Raw genomic sequence first — 12,736 nt, 5'->3', positions numbered from 1 at the left:
CTCGGTGAGGAAAGAGAAATGCTTTGCTCGCTTGAGGGATGAACTGACGAGCAGTGTTTAAAAAACGCGATTAGGCGTAATTTATAACGGTTGTTGATGCCCAACGAAATTTTAAAGACCTTTTCCATGAGATACGTTTTCGAAAAATTATGCAGCACCACTTCAGAGAAATCGGCGTACATTGACTACGCGGCCGAGTTTTCGAGCTACCTCATCCGCTCGTTTAATATGCATACTACCCGAATTTTATGTGTATCAGTCAAGTCTCGCTTTTTAGCCAATTATTTATATCAGGACACACCTCGTCGATTTTAACGATCTTGACATATGTTGCCATTCGCCACATATTTAGGCCTTAGTTTCCGAGAAATTCATATAAACCTTCAATTAGATTCAGTTTCCATTACATTTTATTCTGGCATCTCAGGTGGCTACATTTTTATACAGCCCAACCTAAATTTAATTCATTGATGTTAATCATCTTTAATATAAATGAAAAAAGATAAATAAATAGTTTGTAGTTTGGGTTAGATTGATATCGTTAGCATGACTCAATTTTTATTTCATTCAATCAAGTAAACGTATCGTAAATTTGATTACTATTTTATTTATCATTATTTATGTATTATATATCTTAGCATTTTGTTTAGTTCTTTGGCGTTCCTAACTATCTAAACATTGATTAAAGTCTGGTTCGAACGAACGCTAATGTTCTTTTGACTGCATAATTAAATCTTAAACTGTTCAAAAAAGTATTAAATTCGAAACTTAATTCTAACCTATTCATACGTTATCTAATTCTTTTTCTCGTTGGTCCAACTTTAAGGATAAATACACCGAAAAAGTATAGGAAGTTAACCGATACTCACACGAAAAATCTTCGTAATTCCAAATTATTAAACCAGGTGTCGATACGACAAACCAAAACGCGTGATTAAACGATACTTCGATACCGCGATCGAAGTTAAGAGGCATAATCCGGTGAATTCTCACGCCCCTCTAATTTGTCGTGTGTATAACCTCTGAAACGCCTAGTTTGGCTTCCAAATCGAGCAACGCGCCCACCTCGCCACGTTTTTACGAGAGAACTTTAAAATTTATCATGCAATTCACCTTCCATCTACGCTCGAGAAACGTACATTCACGTGGAGCGTAATCACTTTAATCTTCCGCTAATGAGAGTACTGGCGACCCATAAGCAACGAGATTCCATAATTTTTCAACGACGCCTGGCGCTCCTCTGTCGGTCGAGCAAACAACACGAACTCATAAAATGGCGTTCTCGCGCGAGAAGAAGTTCGATTCGGTTCTTCTAGATGCACGCACGGCACGCACACGCACACATGAGCACACGTACGCGTGTCGCGCCACGTGTATGCATGTATGACATGAGCAGCGGAGAAGGCTCGACTTTGGAAGCCTCAGGGCATGTAGACGTATAGGCTCCCCGTGTTACGCATCGTGCCGCACACGGGGCATACATCACTCCACGTGTGAACCCTCACCACCACTAGCAACATCAGCGCCGGCGACCTCACCTTTTAGATAGCTGTTCGTTCCGTGTTGCTGCTGCCGTTGGTTTCTCGGCGTGCCTGCACCGCGGTGTGTTGGTAATTATTATTACGAGGGATAAGAAGAACGAGCCGGGAGAGAGAAACAGCAGGGATCGGTGCGTGGATCTCCTTTCGGTGTTCCCCTGTAATCAGACAGCCGGACCTGACTGCTAGGTAGGAGGGGCAAGGTGAAACACAGAGAAAGAGAAACTTACGGAAGACGTATTAGTGTCGTTTCTGATTTAAGCTGCTGCACAGACCGACTTAATTGTTTCTAACTGATCTTTTCCCCACAAGGGAAACTACTGACAATTTGTTTCGTTAGGTTAAGGTAGGTAGATGTTTCTGTACGATCGGCAATATCGGGTCGACGAACTTTTGCGTATAATTGACGTTTGAGGCGCTGCCTGTTCGGTGATCGAACAAACCAATGATCGACGAAAAGCATAGCCCTTTAAAATTTGAAACATCGATCAGTAAGTCGAAATTGGAAGGGAAAGTTGGTTTCATAAATTAGAAGATAATCATAATAACGTAGCGATGATTTATAAGCGAAGTAGCAACTTTTTATTCGTCGGATAATTGAAACTCGGCAACGCCGGCCGACAAGTCGCGTATGCGTGAAATAAGAAAGCCGCAGCGCCGCGCGCAGGAAATGTACACTCTCGGTTCGGTGCGGGTTAACATCGAATTATCGTTCCGGCAATTATCGTTAGCTGGGTGTAATTAAATTATTTCTCGAAGCCTGCGAGGAATTTAACCCGTTTTACCGCTTTTAGAATATCGCCCGATAGCACGATTGTACACACACAAACCACGGGTTTCAGCTACGTAATTACAGGTACGATAATTCATCGACGCGCGCACACGCATGCGACCTGTTCATCCGCGTCCATGTCTTCGTACGAGTTTCGTTAATAACGGTTTGCACCTCTGCCGAGGCTAATTAACGTTTCCCACTCCCTGTACCGCTAATTACGCGTCCTTAAAAAAATGTCCTTATTATCTTAAACACCGGCTTTCGGTAAAATCTGGATTTGTCGATCGACGAGAACGACGCAATAAAACCACACAGAGACCGATCGCCTGCGTTTTCTCTTCGAGCCAAACGATAAATTTTCAACGTAGAACGAGAACTTCGGAAACACGGCTGGGGGGCACGTTTCGCGCTGCTTTGTCCTTTCGACTCCTCTCAGCCTCCCTCAACCACTTTCCTTTCTATTTCTCTTCTCTTTCCAACTTACTGGATCTCTCTGTATGTCTATCCTTCTCTCGTTTCGGCCTCTTTCTAACCTCCTTCCCTGCAAATTTACAATGCCCTCGCTTGTAATAAGCGGTTGCGCGCTTCGTTCACGATTATGAGCTCACTTCAGGTACCGTGAGGGCTTATCGAGTTAAGGCCCTTCCAACCGTGTAACACCAAACAACGTCTTCTCTCCCTCGAACGATACCCCCTTGGTGGAAAACGAATTTTCATTTACACTTACACTGGCGATCCACGATTCACGCGTAAAGTGTGTAAAATAATATAGAACGTTTTCTTGAAGATTTGAAGGCCCCTTCACGATGAAAGGAAAATAATATAGTAAAAGCTTAATGCGTTTCGTACTGAGAGAAAGGTAAGCAATTTAGCACTTTACATTTAAGGAAAGAGGTTATATTGGAATATTTAATCACGTAGTCTTAGAGATATATAATATATAATCTTAGAAAACATAGAAATGCGAGCAAATATTTAATTTTATGAAGAAAGGGAATGAAAATTGATTCGTCCGACTTCTGTATTATGCAATTGTTTTTCACTTTTTAGGTTCATAAAGTTTCTCATTGAAAGAAATGGAGAGACAAATAAATCAAGTTGAAGATTTTGCAAAGATACCACTTTTTTTCTAGAGAGACAGATTTATGACGATGTAAAAAAGATGGCATTCTAATTATATAAAATGAGGTACGTTGATTACATTAAGCGGTAAGTTGCAATTAAGAGTTTTAAGTAAAAATAATTGCACGAAAATAATAAATAATGATACCCTGTACCTTTCAAGTATAATTAATTATAAGAATACTCTCTTGCATTATTGCAAATGAATTTCACGTGACATTAATTTTTGCCGTCAATATGCAAAGCTATTTAATTTCGAATATATATATTACTAAATATAAATAACAACAAAAAGTGTGATAATTTGTATCAATTATAGAAATAACGGATACAATCATATTATATTATGGAGTAAATATTACCTACGTGAAAATTAGTGTGTCTTACATTGTTTTAGAATGAATTATTTTATACATATAAGCTATTAGTATTCTTACCTTGACATTTTCAACTGGTGCTTTCAGCAGTTACCCCGTTCGCATAAACGTTTTAAATCACTTTCTCATGAATAAAGGATTTTAGTTTAATCGTTTCTGATTTGTAGTTAACTTAATGTCGTCCAATCGCGTTCACTTAAGAAAATTATAGAATACTTCAATAACATTGTTTAAATAATTTTGAAATTTCGAATTTATGAATAAAACGAAAAGATCAAGGTTTCACATACTTAAAAATAGCTTATAAAGTTTTATTCGCATATGCTATAGAACGGTACTAAAAATTAAAACCAGAAAAGTATGATGCAATATTTGATAAGGAACTAATTGCCGTTTCACATTGCGCTAGCGAAAGTTATGTAAATTTCCGTACAAACGCGTGACATTTGGAACATTTACGGAAACTTGTCTACGAGGAACTTAATCTAGTCAGCTGTAAACTGCTAATTATTAGCTATCGTGTCGATATCCATACACAGGCTATTAATCTTTCTTAATTACTCGACGAGAGATAAATTTCAGTGATATCTTAATACTAGATCAGTATTTAAAAATGTTCACCTTTTCTAAACGACAAAACTCCCCATTTCCGCCTAAAAATACTATTTTTTCTTTAAAATTTAATGTTGTGAATATTATAAACAGATGGTTAATAGAGAAAAATATCATTTCTAACCATTTGTTTAGAATATAGGGAATTTTTTGGTAATATTACAGAATTGTAGTAAGATTTATTGAACCTTGTTCCTGTATTGGTAAAGCAAAGTACAACAAACAAATTTTCTTTCATATAAATTGTGCTGCGAAACTCTGTTCTTTCTTTTTACTCGTCAAATATAAGTGAGTAGCACGATCACTGTCGTGTACATCGTCTTCATTGGGTAAAAAAAAAATAGAATACGATATCGTTACACTAATGTCCAGCTCCTTAAGTACCTGACGTATGTGAAACTTCTGAATAGCCGGAGGGAAGATTAGGGATTCGAATCGGTGGAATGTAGCATGGGACGGTGGCACGGCGTGCTTTGTAAGGGAGACACGTGCACCACATGTTTAAGCTTTAAGTGACGGTCACAGTCCAAACATGTCGCGGACAAGTTAGAGCTCACACAACTCACCGCGGCAGCATCCTTCTTTAACCTTTCGCGATTCAACGCGCTTCGGAATCTAATAAACCACTTGAAAAAAAAATCGTAAAATTAAGTACAGTATTGTACACGAGACGAATAGTTTCATGAAAATGTTGCGATTTCCTGTACAACTCGAGAACTTTCATTATCATTATCATTACATTTTTTGCTCACATAAAGATATCGTATTGTCAGTTGTTTAAGAGATTAAGATTATTTAGTAAATAAGATAATACCCTTAAGTATTCGTACTAAATATATCGCACGTGAAGTTTATCACAACACATCACCGTCATTAAAATTTTTAATTGGATTAATGGATTATTAATTTCGAACTGATAGTCTTTTATCTTTCTCTTCAGCTTTGAATTTATATTTTATATAACTAATGGTTTGCAGATCATCTAAACAAGTATATGTATATCTTTAAAATTATATTTGACACATACTGTTTTCATTCTGTCATTTTACTTTCACTTCGACTTTTCTTATCTTATGTATTTAAAATGCATTAATATATAATCTCAGTATTTTTATTACATTTAGTAATAAACTAAAAATCATGATCATCATAGGTGCAAAAAAGGAAAATATTTCATATAAAAAATATATATATATCATATAAAACACATACACATCCTTTTGCGTGATGTAATCGCAATACGAAAAAAGAAATGATAACCCCAAGAGAGGGTGTCACAGTGTCAGCTACGGTGAAAAATTTGCCAATTAAAAAAATCTCATTTCTCCCAGTAACGAGGGGCGGCGTGCAATTAATGTCAGCGGCGAAAATGATTTATGGGGTGAGGTGGGAAAGATGCAGGTTGTAGGCGAGAGGCTAGCTTATCATAAATTAATGAATTATCAGTACTCGATATGGGGAGCATAAGGGAGAAAGAAACGTCCGCGCGCGCGCGCGCGCAGTACGTCAATATGGTATTTGAAATATTCATCGATGCACTCCGGTGTACAAGAAATTTTCTCTAAGGCGTATTTATATCACGTAAAACTTTTATGTATGACAGTAAAATTCTTTGGGGTGACAACACCGATGAAAAAGATAGCGTCAAGACGTGTGCTCACAGTAGTTATAAATGGGACCCATCAGCAGTTGTTGAGAAACGCCATCAACGTCATCGTCTATAGTACTCGTTAAAAATTGATAAATAATTTAATTTTATGTAACCATAGATCGTGCAACTTCTAATATTTTTAATTAATTGCTAAAATGACAAGAATATCAATTATAAAATAACTAAAATAATATTAGAATACATGATCACCAGTGAAGTACATATGTATGTATATATATATATGTCTTATGACTCACAATACGAACTGGTATGTTTATGTCCACTGTCAAGAACTACGTCGATGTTCCGCGATTCTCCTCGACGCGTTCTTTAACCTCTATTCATTTCACTGTCTTTTTCTCGTATACGTCCTTTTCTTCCTCGTATTCGCGCTTGCATACTTTCTTGTTCTCAATCACTATTCTTTCGCTACCTTTGTCTCATACTTCAACAAAGAGATCGTGCATTCTCTTTTCCACTTAGAATCTATTAAGTCTATTAAGAACCGCATTGAAATGAGATTCAAATCAAGGTTAGGTGTGAATTAAACCATACGGCTTAAAGGAATGGAATTTAATTGCGAAGACATTGTGCAGTCGTCAATGTTCTCGTCACCTAAATTTTTTTAATCAGTGTGCTTATCAGTATTTTTTAATAAGTATCATTTGCTATTGTTGGTATTATATTATGCTATAGCTATACTTCAGTTTGTATTGTCCATATAAATAAAGAAAGCATATATAATCATTTAAATAGTAAGTAATTGTCGTTAATAACAGTATAAAAATATACAATTTTCCAAAGACTCTCAGAAATCAATTATAACGAAGATTAGTTATGAACAATAGTCTCGTAACAGTCGTATAATTGTCGCAATGGTTTATTTCCGCAGATTTATCGACGTATTATCAAGCACCATTCATGAAACTCAAGTCTTCTTAATGAAGCATTTCAATCGAGAATTATTATTTTACTTGCGAAATTATTGAAATCGTTCTGGCTTTATATTATATAAGTGAAAGATAAATACACGTGTCGAATATCATATTTCCCCCGAAAATCGTCGATGGTTTAAACATCATCCGTATTCCTACATCGTCGACTGTAGCTGCTTACGGGAAACGTAATTCGCTAATCAACCTGTAGTCGCCGCCACTATCGCCAACATGGCCACGTGCTAGACGTGTTTACGTGAACTGCGTCATCTTTCGTATTTTTCTTGTTCATATACCAAAGTGTTAGCTGTGAGATTACAGTGTTGGGTATCGGATATGGTCATATGATGCGCGTGTGGTGACTAGCAGTCATTAACGTGCTCCTCGTGGGCATGGCGGGTGTGGACGTGCCTGTACCACGGTGCACCTGCAACGTCAAGGATTTGACTACCTGTTCCGCTGTCAATCAGGATTCACTCACGAGTAGAGCCGTAAGAAGTTATAGACCACATGGGAGCCTCGCCAGGTTACTTTATGATAAGCAGAAGGCGGATGAACAGCTCGAAGCGTACGACAAAACCCAGGTAAATATTAACGTAAATAGGTTACATTTCCTATTCAATCCCCTGCATACATATCTGTACCCAACCCGCGCGTACTCCGTTCTTCGTATCGCCGCCTGAGGTCACGTCAGTGGCCTCAGGACCGTAGATACGTAATAGTGCTTCCAGCTAAAATAACGCAACTACATTACATTTTTATTTAACCGATTTTCTAAACATTACTACAACTGTTATATTAATTTTACGATGAATTTATTTTCAATGTATATAGATGTATATATATATATGTATTTCAACATTGTAAAGGAAATTCATGTTATCGCTTCACGTAACGAATTTGGCCGTCTCAAATTCGATACAGGTTTGATCGTGCTATATTGAAAAGTAAGATTTGTTTGGTAGGTCAGATAAGATAGTAAAATTTGGAATGCAACTGATTCGCGCGTTTATTTTCGTATTATTTGATGGATAACTAGAGATATGTTCGGTGTCGACCTTAGTCGCGTTTAATTAAAATAACGTCGAGGAGAAATTTCTTTTTCCGTGAATGAAGGGTCTCTTGAATCTGGTCTTAGTAAATTCCGAGTGGCGCACGGGCCAGCAGGGTAATTGGGTTGTCGGGGGAGGAAGTAGCCACTAAGGCGAAAGCAAGGGGGAGAGAGCGAGGAGAGCAGTAATAATTAGTACAATTACCGCACAAGGCCAACCACTGACTGCCCTCTCATTCCGCGAACGACGCTACTCAAGAGTCAAGAGCATGCTCAGTAATTACAGGATAATTACGTTCTCGATATTCCTGAAACATCTTCAAACGCCAGTTCCGAACACCGTCCGAGCGTCTTGCCTCGCTCTATTTATAATTATATCTTTATGGTTGCCTTCAATTCAACTCCTCGAAGTCACGAGCGATCATGCCGAGACCGTTGATCGCGTTGAATCTATGAAAACGATCACAAGACAAAAGTCTGCCAACTTGGAACCTACTAACAGCGCTAGTTGCTAGTTACACAACTTCAAACGTTCAATCTATTAATACCGCCAACAGCGTGTGATGGTTCGCGTTTCGATTCGTCGTTACTCATGCTACATGATTACAAGGAACATTGAAAATAATGGTATAGTTCGGAAGGAACAGATTTTTAATTTTACCATAAAGTAAGATTAAAACGTAAAATTCGCTCTTGCGAGAAAAATTGAATTTGGAAATGCAAAAAATTAAGACGACGAAAACATAAAATTCCTGTGACCGATAGTGGTTGGTTTTGAAATATTTTGAAATTAGCAGTTACGTGTAATGTTTAACTTTCTGTTAGGTACTTTAACGAGACTGTGACAAGCAATATTTATTTATAATAGATGTATACTCGGTATTATCGTCAGTTCAATGATTGTATTTCTTATAGGAAAGGTATTCAATTTTTTGTAAAATCAGTTAAATTTAAATGACGAGGTGTTGTTCAATTAATCGCTTGAATTCTTCAAAATTTACGAACAGACGCATATTTTATATAATCTAAGCCTGGAAGTAGAACGCAGAACTTAAATACACGTTCAATTCTTCCTACAAAATTGAGCAGATTTTTCCTTAGTATCGTCCCAAACGAATTTACAAATTTCACAGGAAAGTAACGTCTCGAAGAGTTTTCGCCTACCATTCTTCCCTTTGAACTTATTCTCAGCTTCGAACATGCCTTCGTACAACAATCTCGAACGCGTCCTTTACATCTATATCGTTTCACAGGCGGCCAGAAGGAAAACGAGAAAAAAAGAAACACACCTCTTTACGTTTTCCATTACGTAGCTAGCATAGGTTGGAAATCCGCAGAAAGTCGACTGGCGCGTCCGATCGCGTATTTATTCATCTAGCGGAAGAAAGAAGCTTTTATCGGTGTTTGCGAGAACCTTTCGCGTGCGACAGAGAGCAAATCGATTCGGAGGGCCGCTCGCTCGAGCAGGTGCTCGCAGGAAAAGGGAAGAATCCCATTCGGTCGCGTGAAACGAGAAATTTGAAATTCGTGCGGAGGGACGCCCCCGCGAGATTTGCCTCAACCCCCTGCCGACCGAAATCGAGGCGAGACGTCGCTTCACCTTCTCTCTCTCTCTCTCTCTCTCTCTCTCTCTCCCTCTCTCCCGACCCTTTCCTCTCTCCTTGCGTAGCACTAGGTAGTTCTCTGTGCCTGCCATCGCCTAATATCCCTGAGCAGTCTGAAAACTTTACTCTCAGACCGAGTGGCGTGGATGCGTCGACCCGGTGGTGTTTTAAGGTTTTTAAAAGACTGGCGGCGCCGTTCGTTTCCTCGCGGATCCTCCTCTAAGGAAAGAGATGGAAAAATAGAGAGAAAGAGGGTCGCGTGGAACGCTGCTTTGAAATATTAAGTAACTGATGGATGAGACTCCTGAGGGGAAGAAAGAGAAAACTCCTGCAACCGAGACAACTACCATCGAAAGACGTTTCCGTACTTTTACACCCCGTAGCCTAAACAACGTGTCCCATTTCTTAGGAATTTTAACTCGTCCTCGGTGCTGTCGTCAACCAGTTCACGGCAGCTTGCGAAACACGCGTATCTCGAGCTCGCTCGTAATAATAACAGCAACGCTCGTGATAATAATGTTTATTACCTTCGTGAAGTGTGGCAAAGAGAAGTCCTGATTGCGAGCAACTTCGGCGAGGCTAATGACGATTCGCTTTGACCATGTTAAATAGAATTTCTCTGTTTGCTTGATGAGGCCCAACTGGTAACTACGAGACGCGATTTTAAGTTTAACCCCTTTACGTTCGCGGTGCGTCGCGACGTCGTCGCGAATGTAAGTAGATCATTTGGTGTATTATGGATGAAATATTTAACGAATTACACGAATGAAATTGCATGGCCAAGTATGTCGTTCGTGGCCCAGGAGACTTTATAGTAGCTACTGTACAAGTATACTTAGACGGTATTATAGTTGTGTGAATGTGAATTAGAAATCAAGGAATCTCGAAAGATATTTCATAATAATTTATATCGGACATGCGGGCAATTATGAATATGGATTTTGAAATTATTAAAAATTTTGGATCAACGAAAGAGGTTGCGCTTACGCAACATAAGATGATACGTTCCAAGAATGTAAATATTATGTACGATCTGAGAGGAAGATGTTATTTTTGAACGCAAAACACGAAGAGTATATTTTCCAAAGACTTGTCTTTTTTTCTTGAGGTTCGTGTTATAATGATATGTTTTGAAGTAGATGCTAATTTAAACGGAATTGTGTTATGGCGAGTTAAATTTAACTATGACGTGTACCATAATGGTCAAGTATCCGAAGAACGATTGCTATTTACGTCCTTTACGTTATCAGTGAAACGTTACTTCGCGAATATTAATTTCAAGTGAATTTCAATTGATTTTTTAGAACATAATATCGTATACGATACTACTGTAATTTAAAAAAGATACTTTTAGATTACTCTTCGGGAATATTTGTCCGTCGTATTATTCATGATCGTTCGTCGCGTGCCACATTAAGAATTCTAACAGTAACTCGTCTCTTACGTCAAACTGTAATAATATTTTCTTGTCGTGACACGCAACATAACAGAGTTTAAAGGCTAGCTATCTCGGACAATTTTTAATACAAGAAGACGCGAGCGAAGAGTAATATTGGACTTCTAAGTGGATAGAAACATACGTGCCTATTACATATAACGTATATATAACAAAGTCTAAAAGTTAAATAAAATCATTTATTTAAATTAATTAACCATCAACGAATACTACATTGCATCGTAGCCCGTGTTGCGACAGTTCGTCTCGATGTTATCTCTGACGAAATCGGACACCGTACGACGGCCGAAAAAATCAAAACAAACACGAGTGACAATGTACAAAACAAGTGGACGGTCGAGCGATTCGTCATCTCCATCCAAATAGCATAAAAAACCGCAAACGACAAAAATAAATATACATAATGTATACGCGAGCGCGTATTCATAGACTTCGAAGCGTTCTTCGAGATAAATCTCACATACGATAAATACAAAGACCGGGCATATACGTACATACGTACATACTTAGCAGCGGAGAATAGCACGTGACAAGCATGGCTCAGACTAAATAACGACAATGTAAATACTATCGAGTCGCGATAGTTGTTACGCGACGCAGTAGCAGAGCGCGGTGCAACGAACGAATCTAGAGAGGAACAAAGACGAGTATACCGTGCGTTATCGTTCGCGCGCGATGGTATTGTTTCGAGAAAAGAACGACCAACGATGAATACGACTATCGTTCGCGAACATAAAGCGAGATCTAGGATCTTTCGCGGCACTTTCACGATGAAGAATCGCGAAAGATGTTGTCGGGACCGCGATAAATCCGTATGGTCGGTGGATCTTCGTTTATCAAGTCGTATAATCGCGGGCGTGCGTCGTGTGCGCGAGCATGCGTGCGCAGTGGATCCACCAGCCGAAAAACTGATTTCTGCAGCGTAGATCGACGCTCGATCGACCGAACAAGTCGTATTTATGTCTTTATTCGTACGCGGGATACCGGTTTCCACCGTGAACGCCGATCCATTCGGCAGAATTCTTGTTCGCCGTACACGATACGCTTTGTCGCCGAACTTCTTGCGCACGAGACGCGAGTTGCCGATGCGAGGGGACCGGTGCCGCCGACCGATTTGAAAGTCGCGGGGCAAAAAAAGGCACGGTTCCAAGACGAGACTCGGTGAAACGAAGGATTTCATTAGGCCCGTCCCTCCCGGCTCTTTTGGTATTTCGCATTTTTGCTGATTTCTTCCGCGCCGGCTTTTCGTCGAGCATAGACCGTGAAAAAGCAACGAGCGATAAGGAACGTTAGCCTGGCATACTTTTCTTTTTTCGTTCTTGCTAGAGATTTCTTTTGCATTTGCTACGCTTCGTAACAACGTCGGTGAACCTTTGGCTTTAACTCGAGTCGCTGATTTTTGGGAATTAACGACGTACAAGGTTCGACTCGTAATCTCCAGCTACGCGTCGAGGTTAAGTTAATGAAACAATTGTATAAATTATTCGATGGCGAATGTACCTTTCTGTCGAGCAATTTCGCGTTCTTCTTTTTATCTAAACATCGTTATTAGAAGATTACAGAAGATCAGAAGCTCTTCGATCACTAAGAATCGTTAATGTATCGTATCGTGGCA

The 12,736-nt window shown here is 39.1% G+C and overlaps 1 protein-coding gene across 4 annotated transcripts in view; it reads left to right on the top strand.

The window, feature by feature from the left end:
- Positions 1 to 7,214: 7,214 nt before the first annotated feature.
- The window catches only part of LOC126917466 (protein-L-histidine N-pros-methyltransferase), a 41,383-nt gene continuing 35,861 nt past the window's right edge, over positions 7,215 to 12,736 (top strand). For 3 of the 4 annotated variants that reach the window (XR_007710965.1, XM_050724361.1, XM_050724359.1), the window contains exon 1: positions 7,215 to 7,594. Coding sequence is in view for 3 of the 4 variants with exons in the window: in XM_050724361.1 (XP_050580318.1) it covers positions 7,403 to 7,594 (192 nt within the window). In the remaining variant the exon portion in view is untranslated. The remainder of the gene's footprint in view (positions 7,595 to 12,736) is intronic. The other variant, XM_050724362.1, reaches the window with a different exon arrangement.

Source organism: Bombus affinis, chromosome 6, assembly GCF_024516045.1.
Source record: "Bombus affinis isolate iyBomAffi1 chromosome 6, iyBomAffi1.2, whole genome shotgun sequence".
Taxonomy (NCBI): domain Eukaryota; kingdom Metazoa; phylum Arthropoda; class Insecta; order Hymenoptera; family Apidae; genus Bombus; species Bombus affinis.
The sequence above is the reverse complement of the archived record's forward strand: the minus strand, read 5'-3'. Positions and strand labels throughout refer to the sequence as shown.